This window comes from Ranitomeya variabilis, chromosome 3, assembly GCF_051348905.1.
Source record: "Ranitomeya variabilis isolate aRanVar5 chromosome 3, aRanVar5.hap1, whole genome shotgun sequence".
NCBI lineage: Eukaryota > Metazoa > Chordata > Amphibia > Anura > Dendrobatidae > Ranitomeya > Ranitomeya variabilis.
The window spans coordinates 321982438-322003558 of record NC_135234.1 but is presented as its reverse complement, the minus strand read 5'-3'; the positions used below and the strand labels follow the sequence as shown (position 1 = coordinate 322003558).

The window sequence follows — 21121 nt, the reverse complement described above, 5'->3', positions numbered from 1 at the left end:
TTAAAAGATCAGCTGCAAAAATGCCTTGTCATAGCAGCAGACAAGTTTTTGAAGCTGCTGGTGCCTCCAACGTCACCAGAACACGATGCAGGGTCCTTCAGAGGTGCGTAAGCCATCCTGTCGACCACCTCTATCCACTGCACACAAGCAGAAATGGCTCCAGTGGGCCAAACGATACATGAAGACTGACTTCCAAACTGTTTTGTTCACTGATGAGTGCCGTGCAACGCTCGATGGTCCAGATGGATGGAGTGGAGGATAGCTGGTTGATGGACACCCCATGAAAACACGGCTAAGGCGCCAACAAGGAGGAGGTAGAGTAATGTTTTGGGCTGGAATCATGGGGAGAGCTTGTTGGACACTTTATGATCCCTGAAGGGGTAAAGATGAACTCCATAATCTATGTGGAGTTTCTAAAACAACACTTCCTGCCATGGTTCAAGAAGAAGAACAGTGCTTTCCGCAGCAAGATCATTTTCGTGCATGATAATGAACCGTCTCATGTTGCAAAAAACACATCTGCATCTCTGGCTGCTATGGGCATAAAAGAGGACAAACTTATGGTGTGGCCACCATCTTCCCCTGACCTCAACCCCACTGAGAACCTCTGGAGCATCATCAAAAGGAGTGTCTATGATGGCGGGAGGCAGTTCACATCTAAGCAACAGCTCTGGGAGGGTATTCTGTCCACATGCAAAACAACTGAAGCAGAAACCATCCAAAAACTGACAAATTCAATGGACGAGAGAGTTCAGAAGCTTCTTTCGAACAAGGGGTCCTATGTGCAAATGTAATATCACCTAGAATAAAGTTTTCACTTGAAAACTGTTTGATTTCATTTTGTAATAAGCTGATATATAAGCATTCATACTTCACAATTGACCATTTTTTTGTTCAAAATAAAAAAGGTTGAAAACTGCTGTGCATAATAATTTGGAACATGCATTTTGAGTGTTTATTTTTTTTTAAAAAGATACTGTTTTCATAGGCAGTTTGGTCCAAAACATTGCAATTATACTAGAATAGTAGATGACTGGAAAACAACAATGACTGCAATTCAGATAGGTAATTTAGAGAAAATATGAGGAAATATTATTTGCATAATAATTTGGAACACAGTGTAAGATGACCATGCTGGGATTCTGCGTAAATGTGTAGCCCAATAATAGAGGATAAAATGAGATGTACCCAAACCTCTCATATTTTTGCTCATCAGCAGGATTGACTTCGAAATTCTGTAGCGTTTTCCTGCCCATATGAACTTGAAAATGGCTGCTCTTGAAGATACCTTAATTCTCTGAGTTGGACATGTATGCTTAGAGCTTCAAAAGAAAATATAAAGAATTTTGGAAAAATGGTAATATTTAGTGCTAATGTACGACCAAATAAGAGATAGGGGTAGGGACATCTATCTCGTCAAGAGGGAATTAATTTCTATATAGATCAAAAGTTATTCTCAGAGTTAAAAATGAGGATGTAAGATTAATTCAAAACTATTTGAGGGTACGAGTCCACATTCAGGATGGCTGGCGGTTTGGATGGAGCGGCAAACCCGCTCTGCCCAAAGCTCCGCCCCCTTTTTGCAGACGCGATGATGCCGGATGTGTTCATTGTACACATCCGGCATCATCGCACCTGAAACTTAGGGCCCTGTGTTTTACCTTGCGGCAGCGCAGCGTCGCCGCAAGGTAAACGGACACGCTGCGATCTAAAAAGACGCGCCGCATGTCCGGAATCGCAGGGCCGCCGGATGCGTGTTACCACGCATAGTGGAGACGGGATTTCATAAAATCCCCTCCACTATTGCTGTAACATCTGGACACTGCGTGTTTGACGCTGCGGCTCTGTGCCTGAACGTGGAAACATACCCTTAGAGTGGTGTCTTTCCAATCGTATTTGAACTTATTACGGAGATTCAATTAAAGATCTGGTAAATTTATTAGGAGGGCTTCTGCTTTATTTGTTTGCTTTGTAGTCTGACAGGGTACCAAATTCTGATACAATGGAGTGTAGATTAGGGAAAGGGGAGAATATCATCAGCAAAAAGGCGAGCTTGAATGCTCTATCGTTAACCTGATCTCCTTTGATATCTGGGCTTGATCTAATAGATGCTGCAAGGGATTCAATGCTAAGACGAAGAGCAGTGGAGCTAATGGGAACCCCTGTCTAGTGCCATTCTTTATTATGGTTTGGGAAGACTATGGGGAAGCCTAATTGTTGCAGAGGGTATGGAGTACAGACTTTCAATAACCCTTAAAAAGGGCCTTTTATGTAATATGTTTCAAGAGTTTGAAGCATAAATGACTGAGGCGATCAAAAGCCTTTTCAGCATCTAAGCTTACAAGGAGGGTACATTGTTTGGATTTCTGGACTATAAGATCAATTTCTCTTCTGGTATTATCATTTCTTTGCCTAAATGAGATAAAACCTACCTGATCTTTGAGGATCAGAGAGGATAAGCAGAGGTTCAAATGAACTGCAAGTAGTTTAGTAAACATTTTAAGGTCTGAATTGAAGAGAGCTATAGCTATAGTTCTTACAGTCAAGGCTATCTGTATCTGGTTAGGAATTATACTTATATAGGAATGTAGCATAGACTCACAAACCGGAGATACTTTTAGGAAGGATTTAAAAGGGCAGTCAGAGTGAGTACTTGTTCATCTTGGAAGGTTTTGTAATATTAGTAGGGTAAACCGTTAGTCCCCAGTGGTTTGGTCTGTTATATCTTTGATCTCTTTTCTTGTGATGTGAGCATTGAGTTCAGAAAGGGACTAATGAGATTATCCCTTATGGGAAGGTTAGATGAGAAAAGGCTGAGGAGTGAATAAAGTTGTAAGAAATATTAATGGAAAATATATGCCCTTTTGGATCTTACATTGATTTTTTTTGCTACATAAAGCATAGGAGAGACTGTTCTGTATGGGGTTTGTTGGCTTTTTCATAGTACCGTCGGTGTGTGTAGTTTATTCACTCTTTTTAATGCCATGTTTTTAGCTGTTCCCTAACATCTATGAGTTTTTCAAGTTTGTTTTTTGTTTCCAGAAGTTTTAGTTCAGTGGTCAGGGCACGGTGTTTTTTTTTTTTTAATAATCGTTTTTAAAGTTTAGCTCCCATGGCAATACATGAACAATGTTTTTGATGATTACTTTCAACTTGAAAGCATCCCATCCCTTATTTTCAGAGACTTACAGGGAGAATTTACTACAGATGAAGCAGAGACCCATATGGATTCATAGCCAAAATTTTCAAACAATATTCAAGTCAGCTTTGCCCATTATTTTTATCTGTTTATCCCTTGTGCCGATTCTCAATATGCACACAAAAATGCCCGTTTTGGTGCACTGGCAGTTCGTTTGCCGTACTTGAGATTAAAAGATGTCATCATAGACAGAATTTTGACCTTATATGTGACAAAATATAACTGGATTCAATCCAAACTGGGTATTTTCTGAATTGCATTTTTTTGCTTCATTTGGGCAATCTTCAGCTATTTGTTTTCTGTCTGCCCTTTTCTTGATGAATTGCCGTATTGATTATAATTGATTCATAATTCGTGATTACTGCAGATCTTACAAATTAATTTTCTTCCATTGATCGCACCAAGAAATTTGAGAAATCATCTGAAGTAGTGAACGGTGATGTTTCTGTTGTATCAAGTTTAACAAAAGCTTACTTTCCCATCTCTATGATAGAATTTTAGATACATTTTTAAATGGATTACGGCTTCTATATATTTCTTTTTATATATACCCTTGAGTACGGGATCTATCTGAAACTTAGATTTTTTTTTAGTCTCAGTAATCATAGATTCCATCTTTGTAACATTATTATTCATTACATTCCTCTAGATTAATGTGTGGTATTTAGTCACAGAACTCATATATATCAGAGTCTTTATATCACTTTAAAATGTTTTTCTATTAATAACTAATAAGTTTTTTCTTTTATGTTAGGTGTATTAAGTTTGTATAGCACTGGGTCAAAATCTAGTTCCAATCAGAAAATCTTCTGAATAAATGGTTGTTGCCATTTTCCTTATTCTTAGCCCTCAAGTGATGATTTCTTCTGAAAAATATGATTTTAATGCAGTGTAATCCCACCTAATTTCCATCTCTTTAAACATTTTGTTTTCTAGGTGTCACAACAGGGTTCTAAATTCAATTGGTGCTGAGTGTTTTGCGGTATGCACATTTTTATCAATTTTTTTATCAAATAATTAATGGCTTCTCAACCGCTCACTGTAGATAAACGTCAACGCTTGCTGGGCTTTGTGCAGCTCCAACGTTTAACAGCATTCGGCTGTCTTGCACCAATCAGGAACCCCAGGGTTCTGCAAGCACTGCAATTCTGGTGCAGAAGGATAGCTCTGACAGGTGACATCATCGAGACCTGATTGGATCAGGTCCCCATGATGTTAACCCTTGCGAAGTTCTGGATGCGCAATCGTGCGCACCCATACAAGCCTATTGGTGCGTGTGAAACATCGCACTGCACTTGGATGTTACATGAGTGTAGTGGGATACCTGTGGAAGCCAGCAATGGAGGAGATGAAGAAATTAATTTCTCCGTCGCCTCTGCCCTGTGCTCCGATTCACAGAGCACTGACACTCGTCTCACACTCGCAGAAGAGCAGGAGCTGAGGCTTATTAGCACCTCACATCGGATTCTATACGCTGGTGTGACTGCAGTCTAACGTATATGTGAACACAACAAAGAAAACACTGTACATAACATTCACGTAGTCATCCTGCGAAAGAAACTATCTGTTTAGTGAAGAGACTGGAAAGCGGTATCAAAGGTGTGGCTCCTGGGGACACTGCTGTGCTATATTGTTAGACCGCTGACCACCGCTTTACCAGCGGTAAGCATTAGTGATGAGTGCAAGTGCTCGTTACTTGAGTTTATTTAGGGTGCTTAGGTATGCACTGAGAATCGTGGGTGCTTGAGTGACATGTTCAAATCCCTGCAGACGCATGTTTTGCGGCTGTTCGACAGCCAAAGAACATGAGGTGATAGTTTGAAAAACACGGGCACTCATCACTAGTAAGTATATTACTATATTTTTCCCTGCAGCTTTACTATATTTCTATCACACTGGTCTTTGCTCGGATTGGAGTGGAAAAACGGTGACAATGATGTGTACTTGCAATTGCTAACTTTGCTCTTCTAACCAGTTATTTCTTCTCCTTTTCTCTGCTCTATGTAGAAACAGGAAGTCACTTATCTCTGCATTTAGCATTTATTTCTACAACTCCTGACCCAGCTGCTCCCCTCTCTTCCTACCAGGGACTTTTGCAGTGACTCATGACACACACAGGGAAAATTTACCTCCTTTTTCTACATAGAGCTTAGAAGGACTCAGCTAGTCAGATGTTAATTACTAGTGATGAGCGAATATACTCGTTACTTGAGATTTCTCGAGCACGCTCGGGTGTCCTCCCAGTATTTTTTAGTGCTGAGAGATTTAGTTTTTAATGCCGCAGCTGAATGATTTACATCTGTTAGCCAGCATAAGTACATGTGGGGGTTGCCTGGTTGCTAGGGAATCTCCACATGTAATCAAGCTGGCTAACAGATGTAAAACATTCAGCTGCGGCAAGAAAAACTACTCGGAGGACACCCGAGCGTGCTCGGGAAATCTCGAGTAACGAGTATATTCGCTCATCACTATTAATTACATGATGTTATAGACCTAATGGAAAACAAAAGAATTAGCTGGGCTGAAGAGCAAAATGTGCAATTGTAAGTACACAGTGCTTTTTAACATGATTATTGCAATGTGTTAAGAGGATAAAAACTTTGATGGGAAGAGTGCTTCTTTATTAGTCAAAAAAAAAATGCTAAATTGTTGTTTATTTCCATTTTTTACCAAGAAAAGTAAAGCATTAATCAAGTTATATGTACACCAAAAATGAGATGTAAAATTGAAAAACTGTGGAGTCACAAAGGCCAAAACGGGGTAATGGCAAGTTGTAAAAGATTTCCGTATTCTGGAAATCTTTTTAATGAGCGCCTATCTTAATTTTGTGATGCAGTGGTGTCTTTGATAATTAATGAATGGCAACTTCTGTTTGGAAACAGGAAAGACAGTATGCACTTTAAACAATATGAACCTGAAGTTACTACCCAGTTATGGCACTGAAGAAAAAGTAGTTTTTATTCAAATTGAAAAATTATGAATTAAAAAAAACAAAACAGTAAAATCGAGAAAACATTAAGAGAAAAACACTTGACACAAGCACAAAAATTTAAATAAGCGAGTTACAGCTTTTCTTTTTTATTTTAAAAGTCATCTGTCAACAGACACGGCTCTTTTTGACCAAGAAAATCTGACAAGATACCCTGCAAAAGGAAGCGTATGGGTGCATTGGTACTGTCTGGTTTGTCTGCTAACAGGTGCTCTTTAAATAACAAAAAGACTCTTTATTAAAATCTCCACAATATTTTAGGGTAGTATTTTCCAGAAATCAATTTTAATACTCAACAGGTGTGTAGTTAACAATAAAGGGTTTTCCTAGACAGATACTGATGGCATATTGCAATGATCACTAACAAAGTGGCAGGTCTACTAGGTCTTCTCTTTTGCATGTTTGGCCCTGTGATGTTGATGCCTGATTTGAGGCAATGTTACATTCATAATATTTTAATATGAAATGCTATGTCTTGGTGGTTTTCCATTGACTAGAAACATTGAGGCATTGGCTATACACAGGCCATCTTTTTCCACTGAACTCTGTATGGGACACCTCAAGATTGACAGATTTGCTGGAGGCTTTTTCTCATTTCTTATAGAATTCAGTGGACACTAAATGCACAAAGCAATACGCCATGAATGGTAATCGTAGGAGCACCCTTAGAAGTACACAAAACATTACTCTACTAACTTGTCACACTGAAGAGGTTCAAATTTCTGAAATATAAAACATTAACATAAGGTGCAGAGCGCAACTCTGTTTAATAAAGAGAACCAGAAATATGTCAAGGGTCTGTAAGGGAGGCCGATCGGGATCGTTGCTTGGGGGAAGAGTTAACTGATGAGGACTCGTCTTCTGTGTCATCTGTGGGGACAACTTCTGCGGCAAGGCTATCATCTTCATTATCTTCTGCGCACAGAGTCACAACATCCTGAACTTCCTTCTCACTGCTGCTGCTCCGATCCTCATGACTAAGTTTAGGATTTCTCTCTATGCTCTGACTGCGTCTTTTTTTACCATTTCTTTCTACCTCTTTGTGACTTTTGATTCTTTCTTTGCTTTGAATGTAGCCATCCTCGTCGCTGCCATTTCTCTCCGATTCATTGCTCAGACTCCTGTCTCTGCTTCTTTTGCTATATTTCTCTCTTCTATCTCTGCTCTGGCTTCCATCCCTACTCTTTATATCCCTGCTGCTACTTCTATCCTGCCTATCCTTGCTTCTGCTTTTGTCTCTATCTTTTGTTTTATTACTGTCCATTTTTTCCTTAGTGTGACTTCTTTGTCTATCATTGTTCATACGTCTTTCCCTTTTAACGAGTTCCTTTTCTGGGCTGCTTTCTTGACTAACAATCTCTTCCTTGTCACTAATTTGATCTCGTCTTCCCTTGCTAACACTCCGTTCACTACTTTTGAAGACCCTTTCCTTACTAGGACTTCTGCTTCGACTTGTGCTCTTCTTTTGTTCTGTACTAGGGCTTTTGCTGACTCTATTCTTTCTCGATTTGCTGAGGCTCCTGCTCCTGTTTTTACTCCCTTTTACTCGATCTTCACTGTGGCTGTGACTTTCTTCCCTCTTCCTCACACTTCTGCTGCTCATGCTTCTGTCTTTAGTCTGACTCCTGCTATCTCTCCTACTCTTGCTTGGACTTCTGCTTTGTCTCCTGTCTTTGCTGTGACTCCTGCTTCTCCGGGGTTGTCTTTTGCTTCTACTATGTGATCTGTAAATTAAGGAGAAATTAATGTAAAGCACAGAGATTAGTGCATTCAAAACTCAAATCAACAAAAAAAATGTAACTCTCTCACATTAATCTAGGTGTTGGACATGTAGATGTAACAATACTTAGTAAAACATTAAGCTAGTCATAAAGCTCATGATATGCTGAATGAGCTTAAATTAAGTGAGAAAAATTCCCAGCTCTAAAATTCTATCCCAATAAGTAGTAGGTGTAATAATAATATTAGCAAATCCCTTCAATTAGAAATGTAGTACAGTTCTTCTGATTCGCTATGTCACTGACCCCATGTGCAGGGTATTGCAGTAGCTTAGATATCCATGGTTACGACCACTAACTGTGACTATATGCGTGGTAATAAGCATGGATACCTAAGCTACTGCAATGTTTGCACATGGGTTAAGCGACCTAGCTATATAACTAGGCTACGTCTCAAATTGGAGGACTTTGCTAATATTATTACACCTACTACATATTGGGATAGGATCTTAGGGATGGGAATACCCCTTTAAGCGTTTGTTAGGCTTTTGGACAAACCCTCTTCCCTGCTTATTGGTGACAGTAGCAATGTGTTAGAACCAGCTTCAGGCGTCTAAATTTACAGCACCTTCCTCGGGGGTATTTAACAGTAGGTTTTCGCTGCTGAAGGTATCTGCCAAAAATTCCTCTTGCAAACACAGATTTGCTTGTGAAACTTCATGGTGATGCAACCTTGCAGCAGTACTAACATACTAATACAACTTATAACCCTACCTTGATTTAGAGCGGCTGCTTTTCCACGATCGAGATCTGAAATTTGACCTAAAAAAGAAAAACGTATTTTAAATGTCATATTTGTATGGGGAAAACGATGATATTCATACCACATCAATATGAAGCAATAGTGAACGTATGGTATGGTTGGTGCTCTAAATACCGCACTCTAAAAACACCTGGAGACTCATTTGACAGGTAGGTCAGTTATGTGTGGAGAATTCGGCTCTTTTGGAGGGCTGACATGGCATTGTGATAGTTAGAAAGAGCGCTGCAGCATTTCAGAGTCAAACATGCCTGAGATCATACAGCCAGTAGCCAGTGTCTCACACTGCTCTTGGGTCGGGAAACCAATATCAGCTGTCAGGTTCACTATAACAATAGGCCAATCACATATTATGTATGGTGGAATCAAACGCACACTAGTCTAATGTTGAATTGTATTATTAATGATGTATTTCTATAATTCCATAAATAAAACATAAAAAAAGCTTATTTTCACTGCTAAATACGCTGACAGTGTCACTTTGAAAATAAATTGCTTTACTTCTCTTGGGCTGACCTGGTGTTAAAGAGAACTGTGATGCAGTGACCCCTGTTACAGCTAGGGGGCGCTGCATGTTCTCAGAATACGCACGGAGGTGTATTGAGCCCATGGGAATTCATATCTATGATGGTGAGACAACGTCCGGCATTACTGTAAATGGCTGGTATGTGTCGCAGAGGAGATCCTCTGCGCCGTAAGCCGATAATTTTGCTCTCTGACCTGTAGTACCATAAGTATTGGTGTAGCTTTAAAGGGAGGCTTACAGGGTTAGTTGGAGAGCTGGGCGGGTCTGACTAACCTCACACACCTCCCACCTATGGGAGTGGTTACAAGTATATAATATGACCATGGTGTGGTCACATGGTCCATGTGTGTGCACCTGAATGGTGAGGGTGTGTAAGGTCCTGGAAGGTCTATGTGTTGGAAGGTTCCAGGTGGGGACGGACTTCCTGAAGAGCACATGATGAGGCCTTGGACCTGGTGTCCTGTGTGTTGGAAGATCCTGGGAGTAGGACTTCCTGAATAGCACATGGAGAAGCCATATGTGCAGAGTCTGTGATGGCACTGCATTGGGAGAGCTACCGTCAGTCTGAGGATCTGGACTGTCAGGTGGCCTAGTGAGCAAGGCATTGTCTGGGACGGTGATCCCAGTTTGGCAGCTTCCCTGGGAGAGAGAGTACTGACAGGAGTCAGCATATGGAGCAGAAGCTCCTGGAAGGTAACCCAGAGTATGGGAAACTGTGTGCACTGACAGGGGGTCAGTTAATGAACTGTGCAGTCATCCATGGTAACTGGATGGAGTAAGGTCCAGCATGTTTAGAGACTGCAACTTAATGTCGTGTGTTGGTGCCTGTTGTGTTCCATGGACATTAATGAACTGTTCGGCATGCGGTCGCCCACGGCAACTGGACAAAGCGGTCCTGCGTGTTTAGTGACTGCATTTCAAAGCGTTATACTATGAAGTGCTAAGGACTATGTGAGGTCTGTGATGGGTAACAAGGCCTACAGCAGTTTCTGATGCTTGAATAAACCAAAATAGACTGTTTATGTGAAAAACCGTGCCTGTCTACATTTATCCAGTTGCCAAGTGAGTGTCCCCCAACAAACAGTATAAGCGCTGCACCACAGAACCCACCAACATGGAAATGCAGTCCAATTTGCAGGCACTGCGTTATAGAGAATGAAGGAGGTGCTGAGTAGATTGCTATATAGATTTGTCAGAAAAGATTCAGTATAACTTGTCATTTAATTATTTTATCCTCAGCTCTTTCTGGGATTTTCTGACTGCTGGGTGGACAGATCAGTGACTGACAGCTATATCTGAATGCACTCTTACACAAAGGAAGCCGTCGGTCACTGATAGGACTGCACACTGGACCCAAAATCCCAGAATGAGCAGCGGACTAAATAATTAATACTCAAGTTATACTGGATCTTTTCTCACAAAACTACACTGTTGAAAAAAATAAAGGGAACACTTAAACAATACAATGTAACTCCAAGTCAATCACACTTCTGTGAAATCAACCTGTCAAGTTATGAAGCAACACTGATATGAATCAATTTATCCTGCTGTTGTGCAAATGGAACAGACAACGGGTAGAAATGATAGCAAGACAACCCCTATAAAAAGAGTGGTTCTGCAGGTGGTGCCTACAAACCATTTCTCTGTTCTCATCCTTTTTGGCTATGTTGGTCACTTGCATTTTGTCATTGATCTCATCCCTATAGGTACAGTACAGTAACATGAGGCAGAGTCTACAACCCACAGAAGTTGCTCAGGTAGTGCAGCTCATTCAGGATGGCAAATCAATGCGAGCTGTGGCAAGAAGGGTAGCTGTGTCTGTCAGCACAATGTCCAGAGCATGGAGCAGATACCAGATGAGGCGATACCAGCAGCAGGATCAATACTTCCTCCTTTGTGCAAGTATGAACAGGAGGAGCAGTGCCAGATTACTGCAAAATGACCTCTATGAGGCCACTAACAACCATGTGTCTGCTCAAACTGTCAGAAACAGGGCGGTATGAGGGCCCAACGTCTTCAAGTGTGTGTTAAGTTTACAGCCCAACACTGTGCAGAGCGATTGACATTTGCCAGAGAACATCAAGATTGGCAGATTAGACATTGGCACCCTGAGCTCTTCATGGATAAGAGCAGGTTCACAGTGAGAACATTCGACAGACGTGACAGAGTATGGAGACACCATGGATAACGTTCGGCTGCCTGCAGCATCCTCCAGCATGACTGGTTTGGCAGTGGGTCAGTAATGGTGTGGGGAGGATTTTTTTGGTCTCCATGTGCTAGCCAGAGGTACCCTGACTGCCATTAGGTACTGAGATGAGATCCTCAGACCCATTGTGAGACCATAAGAAGGTGCAGTGTGCCCTGGGTTCCTTCTGATGCATGACAATGCTAGGCCTCATGTGGTTAAAAGGTGTCAGCAGTTCCTGCAGGATGAAGGCAATGATGCTATGGAATGGCCTGAATCCAATCAAGCACATCTGGGATATCATATATTGTTCCATCCAGCAACGCCACGTTGCACCACAGACTGTCCAGGAGTTGACTCAGGAGATGCCTCAGGAGAACATCAGCCGCCTCATCAGGAAAATGCCCAGGAGCAGTATGGAAGTCATACAGGCATGTGGAGGTCACGAACATTATTGAGCATCATTTCCTTGTCTTGAGGCATTTCCACTGAAGTTGGATCAGCCTGTAATTTAATTTTCCACTTTGATTTTGAGTATCATTACAAATCCAGACCTCCATGGGATAGTAATTTAGATTTACATTGATCATTTTTATCTTTTATTGTTCTCAATGCATTCCACTATGTAATGAATAAAGATTTGCAACTGGAATACTTCATTTAGTGATATCTAGGATGTGGTATTTTCTTGTTCCCTTTATTTTTTTGAGCAGTAAATACACTGCTCAAAAAAATAAAGGGAACACTAAAACAACAGAATATAACACCAAGTAAATCAAACTTCTATGAAATCAAACTGTCCACTTAGGAAGCAACACTAATTGACAATCAATTTCACATTCTCTTGTGCAAATGGAATAGACAACAGATGGAAATAATTGGCAATTATCAAGATAAATTCAATAAAGGAGTGGTTCTGCTGGTGGGGACCACAGACCACATCTCAGTACAAATGCTTTCTGGCTGATGTTTTTTGGTCACCTTTGAATGTTGGTTGTGCTTTCACACTCGTGGTAGCATGAGACGGACTCTACAACCCACACAAGTGGCTCAGGTAGTGCAGCTCATCCAGGATGGCACATCAATGTGAGCTGTGGCAAGAAGGTTTGCTGTGTCTGTCAGCGTAGTGTCCAGAGGCTGGAGGTGCTACCAGGAGACAGGTCAGTACACCAGGAGACGTGGAGGGGGCCGTAGGAGGGCAACAGTCCATCAGCAGGACCGCTTGCTCAGCCTTTGTGCAAGGAGGAACAGGAGGAGCACTGCCAGATCCCTGCAAAATGACCTCCAGCAGGCCACAAATGTGCATATGTCTGCACAAATGGTTAGAAACCGACTCCATAAGGATGGTCTGAGTGCCCGACGTCCACAGATGGGGGTTGTGCTCACAGCCCAACACCGTGCAGGACACTTAGCATTTGCCACAGAACACCAGGATTGGCAAATTAACCACTGGCGCCCTGTGCTCTTCACAGATGAAAGCAGGTTCACACTGAGCACATGTGACAGACGTGACAGTCTGGAGACGCCATGGAAAGCGATCTGCTGCCTGCAACATCCTTCAGCATGACCGGTTTGGCAGTGGGTCAGTAATGGTGTGGGGTGGCATTTCTTTGGAGGGCCGCACAGCCCTCCATGTGCTTGCCAGAGGTAACCTGACTGCCATTAGGTACCGAGATGAGATCCTCAGACCCCTTGTGAGACCATATGCTGGTGCGGTTGGCCCTGGGTTCTTCCTAATGCAGGACAATGCCAGATCTCATGTGGCTGGAGTGTGTCAGCAGTTCCTGCAAGATGAAGGCATTGAAGCTATGGACTGGTCCGCCTGTTCCCAGACCGGAATCCGATTGAACACATCTGGGACATCATGTCTCGCTCCATCCACCAACGTCACACCACAGACTGTCCAGGAGTTGGCGAATGCTTTAGTCCAGGTCTGGGAGGAGATCCCTCAGGAGACCATCCGCCACCTCATTAGAAGCATGCCAACGTGTTGTAGGGAGGTCATATAGGCAAGTGGAGGCCACACACACTACTGAGCATCATTTCCTTGTCCTGAGGCATTTCCACTGAAGTTGGAACAGCCTGCAATTTGATTTTCCACTTTGATTTTGAGCATCATTTTAACTCCAGACCTCCATGGGATATTAGTTATTATTATTTATTATTATGGCGCCATTTATTCCATGGCGCTTTACATGTGAGGAGGGGTACACATAAGATTATTGTACTTGATTTTATTAACAATACAAGTCATGACTGGTACAGTTCGAGAGAGGACCCTGCCCGCAAGGACTCACAATCTACAAGGGATGGGTGAGGATACAATAGGTGAGGGTAGAGCTGGTCATGCAGCGGTTTGGTCGATTGGTGGTTACTGCAAGTTGTAGGCTTGTCGGTAGAGTTGCGATTTACATTGATCAGTTTTAGGTTTTACTGTTCTCAGCGCATTCCACTATATAATGAATAAAGATATACAACTGGAATATTTCATTCAGTGATATCTAGGATGTGGGATTTTAGTGCTCCCTTTATTTTTTTGAGCAGTGTATATCACTCTGCTCAGCTCCCCCAGTTCTGTAACATGGTGCCTGCAGATTGAACTGCATTTGGACAGTGAAAAGTTCCCTTTACCGTATCCTAGTCTAGACCTTGATGAGCACCTATCACTTTCATGACCCTATCCATTCTATTTGAGAAACGGTTAACACTATAAATGTAAACACTTTTCTAAATAAAAAAAATTCAAGGAATGTAACAAAATTAATAATACACATTTAAATATTAAACATTTTTCTAAATACATTTATATAACAAAAAGGTATTCTTTATCTACTGCGCTCTGTCAGGATTTTAAAGATGGCAATTGCCAGGACATGCGGTAGGATGGAAGCATGAGACAGAATTACTCCCTACACTAAAACGGTCAGGCTGACTGATGAGGACGTTCATTCTCAATCAGCTAAAGAAAGGGGTTTATCTTCTCCTTTAGTCCTTTATGCTCAGTGTCCTGTCAGGTTGACTGAACAGAGGATTGTGTGTTCAGGATGCCTGACATGACCTCCATCTCCTGTCTCACGCAGCCCTTACTGAAATCTAGGAGGGGTTTCTCATAGATGGTAGCTGCCATCTAGGAATCCTGACAGAGGACAGAAGATGAAGCATAACTTTTTGCTATTTAAAAGGTATTTAGAAAAAAGTTTAATATTTAACTGCGCATTATTTAGTCTAGCACATTTATCCGCTTTAAGTAAAAAAAAAAAAAAAATCTTACGCATTTTATACAGAAAAATCAGAAGTTTTTCCAGGTGCTGAGATCCCACCAATTGCTAAAACAAAGAAGCAGTAGCCAAATACTGCATTTGTCAGAGTCAGACTTAACAATCTGTGATGTAAATTTTCATCTGAGCCCATTCTATACAGGATACAAAACTCCCAAATACATTTTGTGAGCGCACGAGGTCTGGCAGTAGATACGCCAAAAGACCCCGACCTCACCAAATCAGCTCAAAACAAACCATGCCAAAAGGAGAAAAATTCAGAGCAATGATTTATAAAACAAACTTTAATTGCCATAAATAGTACAAAAATATATATCAAAACATTACATTATTTAATGACTAGAGCACAGGATGAATGTCCCAGGAATGCTGGAAAAGCGCCCATCCCCCCACTCCCCCAGATGTAAATACCCTTGCCACTTCCTCAGTGGCCACGAAACGTGCGTTGGGGACCATCGCCCGACCGCCCCCTCCTACCTCTGTGTAGTGGTAAGTGCTAGCACCCTCTTTCCACCACCATACTTAATGGCATTATTATAGAATCCCACTGTTTTGGGGTGACCTTGGTTGGATAGTGTAGGTGCTTTTCCTTATGCATACCATTACAAGGGTATTTACATCTGGGGGAGTGGGGGGATGGGCGCTTTTCCAGCATTCCTGGGACATTCATCCTGTGCTCTAGTCATTAAATAATGTAATGTTTTGATATATATTTTTGTACTATTTATGGCAATTAAAGTTTGTTTTATAAATCATTGCTCTGAATTTTTCTCCTTTTGGCATTCTATACAGGGCAGATAGATGCTCTCTTTGTTACAGTCAGCATCTGCCACTAACCGCAATGACTGGAGTTAATTCTGATCGCTTCTGTTTAACTATTTTAATGCAGCTGTCTATCACTGACAACAGCATTTAAATGTCCATTTGGCCTCCCATCAGCCCTCTGTGACTAGATTAAGGCAAAACTGATGGGTTATCATGGCCTACATGAATGTCCCCCATGGCTGCCATCGTAGTCCTCCTGTGGAGCACAGTCTAAGCCTAGGTTTCCTAGCAGAACATAATTTCTACTATATTCTGCAATACTGCAGTACATAATGTGAATATAATGATCACAGGTTCAAGTCCCCCTAAGGGCACTAAACAAAAATAAAATTATATATACACATAGTCCATAAGGTCCAAAAACACATTCACCAATGTCTGGCACTAAACCCCAACGCGCGTTTCGATTAATTCTTCTTCCGGAAGAATTAATCGAAACACGCGTTGGGGTTTAGCGCAGGTCTCGTGAGGTCCCACCAACGTAATTATGCTTTGAAATCATGTGGTTAACCGAACATTATGTTCATACAGTCAGTGATAACTATATGCATTGAGCAGTATATTGGGGTTTTGATATGGGCCACTAATAACTATATGCACTGAGCAGTATATTGGGGTTTTGTCATAGACCACTGTGTCCTGAGGTACTATCCGTAATTTATTGGTGGTATCATTAAAAAACCTTGTTAATAAGCATGGTTGCCGAATGTTACATGATCTATGTTATTTATTACATATGGAACCGTATCTTACCTGTATTAGATAGGAGGCATTACTACAATAATTTGTGTGTATTGAATTAAGTTTTAATAAGATTTTTTGATACAAATAAAATACATATTTTTTTTTTAAACTATACATTCTGTAGCCTGTCCAATGTGTGGAGGGTTGTTGTGGTAGACCTATATACCGTATATACTCGAGTATAAGCCAAGATTTTCAGCCCTATTTTTTTTAGGCTGAAAGTGCCCCTCTCGGCTTATACTTGAATCGTTGTCCCAGGGGGTCAGCGGGGGAGCGGAGGCTGTGACATACTCACCTGCTCCTGGCATGGTCCCTGCATTTCCGATGGTCTTTGGGCGCTGACAGCATCTTCCAGCGTTAAGCGGTCACATGGTACCGCTCATTACAGTAATGAATATGGACGCGACTCCACTCCCATAGGGGTGGAGCCGCATATTCATTACTTTAATGAGTGGTACCAGTGACCGCCTAATGCTGGAAGAAGCTGGCAGCGCCCGAAAACCATCGGCGATGCAGGAACCACGCCAGGAGCTCCCTGGGAAGCTGCCAGGGACAGACCCAGGAGCAGGGGAGTATAATGGGGAGGGTGAGCAGCATTGCGCAATATTCACCTATCCTCGTTCCACCGCTGGGCTCCGTCTTCCGTGTTCTCTGCTGTGACGCACAGGTCAGAGGGCACGATGACGTGTTAGTGCACGTCCTTTGCCTGAACGTCAGTGCAGAGGACGCAGAAGACACAGTGGCGCCCGGCGGTGGAACGAGGACAGGTGAATATTGCAAGTGCTGGGGGCCTGAGAAGCGAGAGGTATGTAATTTTTTTTTTTTTAAATCGCAGCATATGGGGCAAATATCGCTATGGAGCATCTTATGGGGCCATAATCAGCATTTGTGCAGCATTATATGGGGCAAATATCTCTATGGAGCATCTTATGGGGCCATAATCAACCTACTGTATGTGCAGCATAAAATGGGGCAAATGTTTCTATGGAGCATCTTATGGGGCCATAATCAACCTTTATGCAGCATTGTATGGGGCAAATATCTCTATGGAGCATCTTATGGGGCCATAATCGACATTTGTGCAGAATTATATGGGGCAAATATCTCTATGGAGCATCTTATGGGGCAATTATTAACCTTTGTGCAGCATTATATGGGGCATATTTTAATATGAAGCATCTTATGGGGCCTATCAAACTTTATGGGGCGTATTTTGTATGGAGCATCTTATGAGGCCCATCATGAACTTTATGGAGCATTATATGGGGCTCCTGATTCAATATGGATATTCAAAAACACAACCTACTGATATCTCAATTAATTTTACTTTTATTGGTATCTTTATTTTTGACATTTACCAGTAGCTGCTGCATTTTACACCCTAGGCCTATACTCGAGTCATTAAGTTTTCCCAGCTTTTGTTGTGGCAAAGTTAGGGGTCTCGGCTTACACTCAAGTATATACGATATAGAATATATATATATATATATATATATATATATATATATATATATATATATATATATATATATACACACATATATATACATACATACATATATATATATACATATATATATACACATATATATATATATATATATACATATATATATATATATATATATATATATATATATATATATATATATATATATATATATATATATATATATATATATATATATTATATAGAGATATATATTCTCTAACACCATATATACTCAAGTATAAGCCGGAGCACAGCCCGCGTAGTATGGAGCACAGCCCACGTAGTATATTGCACAGCCCAGAGTATATTGCACAGCCCACGTAGTATATTGCACAGCCCACGTAGTATATTGCACAGCCCACGTAGTATATTGCACAGCCCACGTAGTATATTGCACAGCCCACGTAGTATATTGCACAGCCCACGTAGTATGTAGCACAGCCCACGTAGTATGTAGCACAGCCCACGTAGTATGTAGCACAGCCCACGTAGTATGTAGCACAGCCCACGTAGTATGTAGCACAGCCCACGTAGTATGTAGCACAGCCCACGTAGTATGTAGCACAGCCCACGTAGTATGTAGCACAGCCCACGTAGTATGTAGCACAGCCCACGTAGTATGTAGCACAGCCCACGTAGTATGTAGCACAGCCCACGTAGTATGTAGCACAGCCCACGTAGTATGTAGCACAGCCCACGTAGTATATTGCACAGCCACATAGTATATTGCACAGCCACGTAGTGTATAACACAGCCCACGTAGTATATTACACAGCCACGTAGTATATTGCACAGCCACGTAGTATATTGCACAGCCACGTAGTATATTGCACAGCCACGTAGTATGTAGCACAGCCCACGTAGTATGTAGCACAGCCCACGTAGTATATTGCACAGCCCACGTAGTATATTGCACAGCCCACGCAGTATATTACACAACCTCGTAGTATATAACACAGCCCACGTAGTATATAACACAGCCACGTAGTATATAACACAGCCCACGTAGTTGGTCACACAGAGGGTTAATGGCAGAGTTAACAGACTGCCTTACACTGCGTTATGCCGCGGTGTAAGGCAATCCGCTTAACGCTATGTGGGCGCTGACTGGGGGGAGTAGGGAGGGGCCAATTCGCGGCCGGACTGTGCCCGTCGCTGATTGGTCGCGGGGATTTCCGTGACAGACAGATAGACGGAGGAAGTGACCCTTAGACAATTATATAGTAAATATAAAAGGGTAGTCTGATCTAATAAAATGTAAAATGATTTAATCTATACAATAAACGCTGAAAAAAAAAAAAAAAAAAAAAGCAGTAAGAAGTGATCAAAATGTTGTATGAGCAAAAACAAACCCTGACAATTTAAATGACTGAAAATTAAAAAAAAAAAAAAATAAAAAATGATATGGGTCTTAGACGGCATTGCCATTATTGTACTGACCTGGAGAATCATATTGCCATTTCATTTTTAACATACAATGAATGGCAGAGAAGCAAAACCCAGAAGACAATGAGAGAATTGCGTTTGTTTTCCCACCATTTCACTCTATTGATTTCTTTTCCCCATTTTACAGTATATAATATGGTAAATTAAATGATGTCCTTCAAAACCGCAACTTGTGCAGCAAAAAAAATAAATAAATAAAGTAAACGGACACTCATATGATTATGCTGACGGAAAAATGTTACAGCTCTTGAAAGAACAGGAGGCAAAAAACAAAAAAGTGCAAAATCACCAGGTGTTGAATGGGATATATGGAATGTTTACGATGCCTTTTTTTTAGGCTCACAGAAGCTTAATAAGTATATTTGCCCTATGAATGTCCTATTTGCCCTATGACGTCAGCTGTGATAATCAGCTGACACCCGGCCGCGCTCCCCCCATGAGCGCGGCTGATCACATATGACGTACTATCCCGTCGATGGTCATCATACGGGCCCAGGTCACCTTGACGGGATATTACATCTGATGTCAGAAATGGGTTAAAGTCATTACAATCATTCAGTAGATTTACCTTGATCGGCTGCGTGAAGCAGAGCGTCTGGCCCAGGTTCCAGACCTATCCTCCACAAGATGAATCTTTTTACCATTAATCTCTTTGCCATCCAATCTTTCGAGTGCTCTCTTCATGTCGGAGTATGAACGGAATTCTATGACTCCTTCATTAGGTCGTTGGTGGTGAGCATCAGAAAACGTGACCTCCCCCACTTGCCCCATAAAATCCTTGTTAAAGATTAATTATTAAAAAAAAAAAAAACAAACAAAAAAAAAACACCACATCACTCAACTATATAAATTACATACAACATATTTGTACGGCTAATCAATAGTGATGAGCGAGTGTACTCGTTGCTCGGGTTTTCCCGGGCATGCTCGGGCGACCTCCAAGTATTTATGACTGCTCGGAGATTTAGTTTTCATCGTGGCAGCTGAATGATTTACAGCTACTAGCCATGCTGAGTACATGTGGGGGTTGCCTGGTTGCTAGGGAATCCCCACATGTAAGGCTACGTTCACATTTGCGGTCTGCGCCGCAGCGTCGGGCGCCGCAGCGTCGCCGCATGCGTCATGCGCCCCTATATTTAACATGGGGGCGCATGGACATGCGTCGTACTTGCGTTTTGCGCCGCATGCGTCCCTGCGGCACCCGCGGCCGGGCGCAGAGGACGCAGCAAGTTGCATTTTTGCTGCGTCCAAAATCAATGAAAAAAAGGACGCATGCGGCGCAAAACGCAGCGTCGTGCATGCGTTTTTGTTTGCGTTGTGCGCTGCGGCGCACAACGCAAATGTGAACGTAGGCTAATCAAGCTGGCTAGTGGCTGTAAATCATTCAGCTGCAGCGATGAAAAGTAAATCTCCGAGCAGTCATAAATACTCGGAGGTCACCCGAGAGTGCTCGGGAAAACCCGAGCAACGAGTACACTCGCTCAGCACTACTAATCAACATTTATAAAACAAACATATAAGGTAAGGTTTCACAGGATATTTAAGAAGTTGCTCATAGCCACCAATCTTCACCTATTTAATCTAGGCATCACACTACATTCTGAATCCACAGTTCTTCCAACTGATCTTCCATATACCTGTCAGCAGCAATGTCATCACATAGATCTCATGTGACCATTGCAGCCAATCACTGGTCTGAGCTGTATACAGCACCAGACTGTTGAGACCAGTCAGTGAATACTGCTGCCGGCAGGTAAACAGATAACCGGTGAGGAGGAGAGGGGAAGCAGTGCTGTAACGGCGAGTATAAATAGTACACATTTTTGTTATATTTTTACTGGTCAATTTGTAAGGAAATCTGCACTAACAAGAGGAAACAGTTGATCTGTTTTGAAAGAA

The 21121-nt window shown here is 41.8% G+C and overlaps 1 protein-coding gene across 2 annotated transcripts in view; it reads right to left on the bottom strand.

The window, feature by feature from the left end:
- Window positions 1-6130: 6130 nt before the first annotated feature.
- Window positions 6131-21121, bottom strand: part of LOC143815933 (uncharacterized) — a 61201-nt gene continuing 46210 nt past the window's right edge. For both annotated transcript variants that reach the window (XM_077295727.1, XM_077295728.1), the window contains exons 4-6: window positions 19791-19999; window positions 8681-8728; window positions 6131-7912 (exon numbers count right to left, since the gene is read on the bottom strand). In XM_077295727.1, the coding sequence (XP_077151842.1) occupies window positions 6979-7912; window positions 8681-8728; window positions 19791-19999 (1191 nt within the window). In that variant the 3' untranslated portion in view covers window positions 6131-6978. The remainder of the gene's footprint in view (window positions 7913-8680; window positions 8729-19790; window positions 20000-21121) is intronic.